The sequence below is a fragment of the Mus caroli genome, chromosome 6, assembly GCF_900094665.2.
Source record: "Mus caroli chromosome 6, CAROLI_EIJ_v1.1, whole genome shotgun sequence".
In the NCBI taxonomy this organism is placed as follows: Eukaryota; Metazoa; Chordata; class Mammalia; order Rodentia; family Muridae; genus Mus; species Mus caroli.
In genome coordinates, this window is record NC_034575.1 from 121054446 (window position 1) to 121063117 (window position 8672).

At 53.5% G+C, this 8672-nt stretch overlaps 2 protein-coding genes across 2 annotated transcripts in view; one reads left to right on the forward strand and one right to left on the reverse strand.

Annotated features, from left to right (window-relative positions):
• Positions 1-5918, forward strand: part of Tnfrsf1a (TNF receptor superfamily member 1A) — a 12192-nt gene extending 6274 nt beyond the window's left edge. The window contains exons 2-10 of the mRNA XM_021164794.2: positions 421-574; positions 746-874; positions 1129-1278; positions 1463-1541; positions 3942-4018; positions 4155-4268; positions 4536-4564; positions 4743-5028; positions 5132-5918. Of these exons, the coding sequence (XP_021020453.1) occupies positions 421-574; positions 746-874; positions 1129-1278; positions 1463-1541; positions 3942-4018; positions 4155-4268; positions 4536-4564; positions 4743-5028; positions 5132-5433 (1320 nt within the window). The 3' untranslated portion in view covers positions 5434-5918. The remainder of the gene's footprint in view (positions 1-420; positions 575-745; positions 875-1128; positions 1279-1462; positions 1542-3941; positions 4019-4154; positions 4269-4535; positions 4565-4742; positions 5029-5131) is intronic.
• A 166-nt stretch (positions 5919-6084) lies between these two features.
• Plekhg6 (pleckstrin homology and RhoGEF domain containing G6) overlaps positions 6085-8672 on the reverse strand; it is a 14618-nt gene continuing 12030 nt past the window's right edge. The window contains exons 6-8 of the mRNA XM_029478269.1: positions 8015-8166; positions 6476-7153; positions 6085-6301 (exon numbers count right to left, since the gene is read on the reverse strand). Of these exons, the coding sequence (XP_029334129.1) occupies positions 6292-6301; positions 6476-7153; positions 8015-8166 (840 nt within the window). The 3' untranslated portion in view covers positions 6085-6291. The remainder of the gene's footprint in view (positions 6302-6475; positions 7154-8014; positions 8167-8672) is intronic.

The following is an 8672-nucleotide window of genomic DNA, read 5'->3' on the forward strand; positions in this document are numbered from 1 at the left end:
AGGCTGTAACCAAAACAGCCTGCTACTTCTGGCTAACATTTCTTTGTCGGGCAGAGGGCACCACAGTGCTTCTGTGTGAGACCTGGAGCTCCACCCTCAGCCCTGCAGACACACGGGAAACTAAACATTCCTTGACCGGCTCTCCTGTGACCGGCACTGGGAGCTGCTTCAGGGAACTGAACGGGATAAATGCAGCTGGGGCCTGAGACCTAATTGCTCAGTTGTAGAAACAAATGCTAGCATACAGAGCCACCAGAGACCAAGAAAATACTAGACTGCACANTGGCCACCATCTAGGGGAGAATGTCCCTGGGGGGGGGGGATGTGAACTTGGCAGTGTGTGTTTGTGTGTGTTCAGTTTGTTGCTACCTCTAAGGCCCCACCCCTGACAGTATTTCCTCTTTCTGATTGTTTCCTCAGGTGCTCCTGGCTCTGCTGATGGGGATACATCCATCAGGGGTCACTGGACTAGTCCCTTCTCTTGGTGACCGGGAGAAGAGGGATAGCTTGTGTCCCCAAGGAAAGTATGTCCATTCTAAGAACAGTTCCATCTGCTGCACCAAGTGCCACAAAGGTAGGAGAAAGTGGGAGCAGAGAATTGCCTTGAGATTTCTTTTGCTTGTTTCTGATGTTCCCCGACCTTGGTCCCTGGGAGTCCCCTTATTTTGCTGCCCCACCCCCTGCCCCCNACTTGGGTTTTGCCCTTTAGTTCTCCACTACAGCCTGATCCTAACNCCATCCACAGGAACCTACTTGGTGAGTGACTGTCCGAGCCCAGGGCGGGATACAGTCTGCAGGGAGTGTGAAAAGGGCACCTTTACGGCTTCCCAGAACCACCTCAGACAGTGTCTCAGTTGCAAGACGTGTCGGAAAGGTAAGCCTTGGGATTGGGCCAGGGCTGTAGAAGGTTCATGGTGTGTGAAGATGTGCGAACATGTGTGTGTGTTCGTGGGTGTTGGCCAGGAGGTCAGGATTTCGAATCTGCACGTGAGTGTGGTGGTAGTATGCATGCACGCACATGCAAGCTCGGGCCTGTGTGCGTAGGAGTGTCTGTCAGAGCCAGGGGGTGTCAAGATTTGTGTGGGAAAAGGGATGTGAGACTCACACACCATTTCCTTCCCTCTTCAGAAATGTCCCAGGTGGAGATCTCTCCTTGCCAAGCTGACAAGGACACNGTGTGTGGCTGTAAGAAGAACCAGTTCCAACGTTACCTGAGTGAGACGCACTTCCTGTGCGTGGACTGCAGCCCCTGCTTCAACGGCACCGTGACAATCCCCTGTGAGCACCGGTCACCCAAGTCCTCTCCCCTCCTCGGGAGCATCCTGNCCTCCTCTTTCCCCCTCCCACCCTATTCTGTCTGTGGGTCTGAGCTCCTATGTGGCACCTGCATTCCCGCCCTCGTCCCTCCCTCGGGCCCTCAGACTACAGGCACACCCTCTTAGTCTTAACTGCTTTCCCACAGGTAAGGAGACTCAGAACACTGTGTGTAACTGCCATGCGGGGTTCTTTCTAAGAGAAAGTGAATGCGTCCCTTGCAGCCAGTGAGTATCTGCCAAGTGCTTGGGGTTCAGGGGTGGGTAAGCAGTTGTGGCTGAGGGGCCCCCAGCAGGATCAAAGGAGAGATCCTATAGCTGGATGAGCAGAAAACACTACAAGATAGCAGACAGCCCTTTCCCTTTCTCCAGGACGTTAGGGGATAGGCAAGAGGGCTTAGCGGGTAAAGCGCTTGCCGCAAAAGTCTGGCAACCCGAGTTCAAGCTCTGGAACCCTGTCTTGTAAAGGTGACAGGAGAGAATGTCAGCTCCACACAAAGTCATCCTCTGACCTCCACACACATGCCATAGCTCGCATGCCTCTTCAGTGCTGGGCAGTTAGATCCGAGCGCGCTGTTCTCAACTGCACTCTGGTCTCACTGTTGATGGTATCTTAGGTTTGGCTCACACACCGCTCTACCGCTCTACCGCTGGGGATTCCTTCCCAGGCTCCCTGACAGACTTCCTCATTCCTATGGCTCCGCATGGGCTGCTCTTATACATTTGCTTCCAGAGAGGAAACTCTCTCGCAGTTGACCTGACCTGGGNGTTAAATCCCAACTTCCCTATTTCCTGGCTCTGCAACCTTGGGCAAGTCCTTACCTCTCTACGCCTTATGTTTCTTAACCTTTAGGGTAAGGAGAATGGGGGTGGAGATGTGGATCAATGGTAGAGCACTGGCCTAGCATATTGGAGGCTCTGGGTTAGATCCCCCAAACAGACAGCTAAACCAACAATCTATAGAACGGTCTGAATCAAAGCTGTCGACTTTCTATTTTTTTTTTCCACGCAGTTTCATCTCAAAAGAGCTCATGTGCCCATGTGTTTCACCCTGTCATGAGGTAGACAAAACCTCCTTTCCCTGTTCTGCTGAGAACGCATGTTCCTCTGCCGTCCCCCTGCCCCCACCCAGTGTAGTTTTCTCATCCCCTCTGCCCTGTGACAGCTCTCAATGGCTGCCCCAATGAGAGACATCCTAAAGCCTCCCATGCCCTTGAGACCTGCCATCTCCAAAGTCAAGTGCTGTAAGCAGCCGGGCCATTGGCTGGGAAGCCCTCCAGCGTCTCCTATGAGTCCTCTTTCTGGGCGCACGCGGCTTAATCCGCTTAAAGCAAAGACCGGCTGGTTTCATTCAGCTCCTGGTGGTTGGCNTTGCTGCTTTAGAGTCAGTGCTGAGGCAGGGGCATCATGATCAGAGCATACTGTGCAAGCACAGTAGCTCACCTCACAGCCCCTGAGAGGCCAAAGGAAAGGGTGTGGAGAGGGGTCAAAAGTGAGCCCTCAGGGACCTAACTTATACTAGTCCCCATGTCCCAGTATGCTGGGACCAAGCCTTCAACACATGGACCCAGCAGGACATTTCAGATCCATGCCCTACCGGCAAACACAATGATTAACCCAGTCCACCCACAGCTTCCGTCTACCACAGCTGCCGTCTACCATGCCATGTCAGGGCCAACCAAGTACTTGATCCCAGAAGGAGGTGTCATGAGCGCCATGAAATGCTGGACCAGAAAAAAAAAGTGAAGTGACTTATTTCTGTCATGTTGCTAGTCAATGACTGGAATGGAATTTTTACTCTTGATTATAAAGGCCTTTTAAAGTTTATTTTTAAAATACTGATTGATTGTTGAATCCGGGCTCTTTGCATGTTATTCATGTGCTCTACCATGGAGCCAAAACACCCTCAGCCCTTGACCGTCTGATTTTATTTCATTTCATTTTCTTTCTTTCTTTTTACTCAAGGTCTCACTGAGTAGCCTTGGCTGGCCTGGGACTAGGTGGACCAGGCTGGCCTTGAACTCCTAAATATCTGCCTGCTTTAGTCTCCCAACCACTGGGATGTGCCACCATGCCTGGCATTTAAAAAATACTTTAAGCATTATTTATTTTCATTGTATGTGTATGAGCGTTTTGCCAGCATGCATATATGTGCACTGTGTACATTGCTTAGTATCCTCAGAGGCCAGAAGAGGGCATTAGATTCCCTGGAACTGGAGTTACAGATGGCCGTGAGCTGCCCTGTGGGGTGATGACTATGTCAAACTCATCAAGATGGCCGACTTGCCCTCTCTCTCCCTTTCCCCTCCCTTTCCTCTCTAGTCTCTTTCTGGACAGGGTCTCCTGTTGCCCAGGCTGACCCTGACCTTGCTGGGTAGCCATGGGTGGCCTTAAACTGATCCTTTTGTCACTTCCTCCCAAATGCTGAGATCCCATGCATCCACTTCTGCTCCTGCCTGTCCACACAGCCTTCCCGGGCTCCCATCAGCTTGTAAACTGTTGTACGGTGTGGACTGTCTCATTCTTCCCCACCAGCTCTCAAGGCGGGTTGAAGAGATAGCAAAACCATTTGCAAAGCAAAGAACCGCAGGCAGNCTTCCTACTCACCAGTGCCGTCTCTTCTTTCAGCTGCAAGAAAAATCAGGAGTGTATGAAGTTGTGCCTACCTCCTTCGCTTGCAAATGTCACAAACCCCCAGGACTCAGGTGAGGGGGGATGGCTTGGTGCCAGCTCACCGAGCTGGCTGGCTGACTCCATGACCTCCCTCCACCCCCACCCCTTACCCCCTAGCCCCCTAGTCTCTGCTGTGGCCTCACACTGAACAACCTCTCTGGTCTGCAGGTACTGCGGTGCTGTTGCCCCTGGTTATCTTGCTAGGTCTTTGCCTTCTGTCCTTTATCTTCATCAGTTTAATGTGCCGATATCCCCGGTGGAGGTCCGTAGTCTACTCCATCAGTAAGTAGGACTTTGGGGATATAGGATGTTGGTGGAGATACGGGAGGGGTTCGGGTGGGCAAGTGGGAGGGAGATGAGGGGTGGTCTCTCTTCATGGTTAAGGACTCTAGGCTGAGTGGCCCTGGATGGTGGGAGGGAAGCCATACTGATATCCATAATTCTCTTGTCCCTGGGGCCACATAGACCCTGGGGCATGACACCACAAGTCCCCAAGGTCAGCGTTATAAGGGAAGTGAAATTCATGACACCTTGTTTCTTTGTTCTCAGTTTGTAGGGATTCCGTGCCTGTCAAAGAGGTGAGAAGGGACGACTCCAGCTTCCCTGACTACTCCTTCCAACGCCTGATACCCAAATTACTTGGAATGAGGGTGGTGGGCTCCCTTAGCTCCTCTGTCCCCACCCCGATAAAGAATAAAGTGCCCGAAGGGAGTCCTTTTCTTTACTCCCACTAATACTCTGCTTTCTTTCTTTCAGGAGAAGGCTGGAAAGCCCCTAACTCCAGCCCCCTCCCCAGCCTTCACCCCCACCTCCAGCTTCAACCCCATTCTGGGCTTCAGCACCCCAGGCTTTAGTCCTCCTGTCTCCAGTACCCCCATCAGCCCCATCTTTGGTCCTAGTAACTGGCACTTCATGCCACCTGTCAGTGAGGTAGTCCCAACCCAGGGTGCTGACCCTCTGCTCTACGAATCACTCTGCTCCGTGCCAGCCCCCACCTCTGTTCAGAAATGGGAAGACTCCGCCCACCCGCAACGTCCTGACAGTGAGTTGGGTTCCTGCTGGGGCATTACTCCTGGAGGGAGTCGGGCAGGGTGGAGGGCCCAAAGGCAGGGCTGCTGCTGGAAGTGTACGGTCCTTGTCCCCAGATGCAGACCTTCTGTATGCTGTGGTGGATGGCGTGCCTCCAACGCGCTGGAAGGAGTTCATGCGTTTTATGGGGCTGAGCGAGCACGAGATCGAGAGGCTGGAGATGCAGAACGGGCGCTACCTGCGCGAGGCTCAGTACAGCATGCTGGAAGCCTGGCGGCGCCGCACGCCGCGCCACGAGGACACGCTGGAAGTAGTGGGCCTCGTGCTTTCCAAGATGAACCTGACTGGGTGCCTGGAGAATATCCTGGAGGCTCTGAGAAATCCCGCCCCCTCGTCCACGACCCGCCTCCCGCGATAAGGCCACACCCACAACCTTAGGAAGAGGGACTTGAAGGACCATCCTGCTAGATGCCCTACTCCCTCTGGGTGAAAAGTGGGCAAAGGTCTCTAAGAGGAAGGCTCGAGCTGGCAGCCACTTCCTTGGTGCTACCGACTTGGTGTACATAGCTTTTCTCAGCTGCCGANGACTGCCTGAGCCAGCCACTTGTGAGTGGCAGGGAGGTGTACCATCTGCTCCTGGCCAGCTGAGGGTGCCAAAGACAGGATTGTAGAGGAAAGGCACAATGTATCTGGTGCCCACTTGGGATGCACAGGGCCCAAGCCAAGCTTCTCAGAGCCTCCTCAGTGGGTTTCTGGGCCTTTTTCACATTTGATAAGCAATCTTTGTATCAATTATATCACACTAATGGATGAACTGTGTAAGGTAAGGGCAAGCATAGAACAGCGGGGTCTCCAGCTGGAGCCCTCGACTCTTGTAAATACACTAAAAATGTCTAAAAATGATCGCTGACCCTGGAAAGAGTGGTCTGTGGATAGGAGAGAGTGGGCAGAGCCAGGATGTGAAAAATAGCCCGGCAAGTCCAGCCATCCTGCCAGCTAACAGTAGATTCCACCCTGTGGGTACCCATGCTTTCCGTTTCCCATCCTCATCCAGTGTTCACCAAACAACCATGTTTCTGGGCACTTTTATGTGGGGCTCAGGGGTTCGTCTGTGAGACAAAATGTTCAGTTCTTGACCTCCAGGGTCCTCAGAGGTGATGCCTGGGTCAGGCTTGGTTTGAGATGGATCCTTGAGGTAGAGTCCGGGGGAGGTGGTGGCCANCACTCTTAGGGAGACAATTTCTCTAAGAGGTGTATCAAAGGGCCTCAGCATTCCTTATACTTCTCTGTGAAGGAAGGAAGACAAATGCATTAGGTCAAGGTCAAGCAACAAGTGGGCTGATGGGTAAAGNGGAGTACCCTCCCCTGCGTTGGTTGGTCCCTGCTCTGCACAGCCTGCCTCTTAGAACGGACCCCCACTCCATACTGCCCTTCTGTCCCATAGTAGTTTCTGCACTTACGATGTAGACAGGGGCGTGTCCAGCTGTATGATGTGGGGGACCCTCATTCTCTGCAGCTGGGCTAGAGTCAGCCNCCGGGGCTTGCCATTCCCTGGTTCCGNTTCCGAGGCTCCATCGATCCTTTGGTTGGCCAGCTCCTCCCNGATCTCCCTGAGCATGTCCTCCCGTAGGGAACGGGGGCTGAGTCCAGGGGATAGAAGTNCCTCATCTTCATCTGAGGACTCCCAGGGGCTTTCCCCAGCAGAGTCAGTATGGGTGGGAGAGTGGGGGAGCGGACTCCGACGTTGCGCCCTGTGTAGGGTTTCTACCACCACATTCCCTGGTGTCAAAGTCTCGTCTTCCTCCTCCGACCAGATTGGTGGGGCTCTCCTGGGTAGACTGCCTCCTCTTAGGATCCCTTCTGGCAACTCCGGGGCGCTTCGCCGCTGGGGAGCTTGGGGGTCGGGAGGCTGGGGGCGCAAGGGAACGTCTCTGAGTTCCAGGGTGGAGAAGGTGAGGCGAGGGTCCCTACGAAGAGCCTTGGACCGAAGTCTGTTCAGGGGGGAATGAGAATCCTTCAGGGAGCTTGGAATCAAGGTGCCGTANCCAGAGTCTGAGGCGTCATCCGGCATGGAGGGCGTGTCTTCATCTGTATCCTCAGTCACCACCAGGCTGGGGATGATGGCGAACTCTAAAGTCCTACAGTGANGAGCAGAAAGTCAGACTCATGCTGAGAATGGGATTCAAGGCTGAGAAGCCTCTCCTATTAATCCATTCAGAAATGTCTCCTCCATACTTACTGCCCTGTCTCAGTGCAGGACAGTGATTGGCTTTCCCCACTTCACTGCTTAGGATTATGCTCTATAAAAGACCGTGGGTACTCCTTTTATACAGCACCTATACTGAAACTGGAATGACACAGAGATTAGCCCAGTCAGTGTGCAAAGTCCTATTTGAAACAGAAAAAGACCTGGAGGTCAGTTGGAGGGGGGGTTGCTAGGAGGAATGCCTTGTGATGTGTTCAAGGTCAGTTTGAGTTACTNGCCTCAAAAACAAGTAAGAGCTCAGGTTTGCTTCTGAGCTACTCTGTGCACAGCACCCGGTTCAGACCTCATCTCACGCAGCTTGTCTTGTATTTGCTGAGTGGGCCCATTGGTGGGTCCTTTTCTCTAAAAGCTTGTTGCTAAGCAGCTGTAGCATCCCGGACNGAACCTCTTACCCTGCGGGTTTGGAGCTTGCTGTGCCCTGGGAACTCTGCTATTCTGAGAATCTGTATCTAGCTTCACTCTGGAGCCTACTCATCACAGGGAGTTCACATGCTGGGTCTCTGTTTCCTTTGCTCGGTGCCCACCCTATGCCACGGGTCCCTTCACATGCTAACTACCAACCTCTTCCAACTCCCAGCTGCAGCTCATGCTCTTGTTCTCATACCAAGTCCCCGAGGCTCCTACTCACCCTGCTCAGCTTCATAAATGTCTCCTNGCTCCTCCTTACTTGCCTCTTCCCCACCTCCCTCCTCCCCAACTGTGTCCCCCTGCTTGCATGGTGATGGAGTCTTACCTCCCCTCGGCACTGCTCTGGGAGTCCTCCGGNGAAGGCGAAGGTGTGGAGGGCCTGGTGCTGGGGGACTCCGTGCCCTGGTTGCGATAGAGGGCCAGCAGCTCCCTCTTCTGTTGAATGAACTGCTCACCCTTCAGCTTCTGCAGAGTGGTCTGAGGAGGGACGTTCATTATGATGAGCTCTCATTTACAGATCAAGAACCTTTGACTCTCCTAACTCCCTTCTGAGGCACAGGTGTTTACACTGCCTTTCCTACTGAGAAAGGGCACTGAAGGCTGGGGACCACCACAGGAGTCATTCTTACAGAGAGGGAGCACAATGATGCCGAGCGAGATACAATGGTGGCAGCAAGCTGCAGAGCTGCTGATGGAGGGAATTGGGGNGGACAGAACNTCCCCTTTCCTCTGCTCTCGTGCCCCTGTTTCCCACACCGCCTGGGAAGCCAGCTCTCCGATGCTCCTCTCTTAGAATCTCTCCCTGGCCCAGAAGATGGTGCTGCAAGGGCTCTGGACCATACAGGTTCCTGTTTTGGGCTCATTGCTCTCTCATCACCTTGACCTTCATTGAAGGAGGGAGGAGCAGGGGCATGCTTGCCCTAGGCTGAGGACTCTCCTGTCCCTTAGCTGGGTGAGAAAGGAAAGCTGGGGGTGGAGAGTTG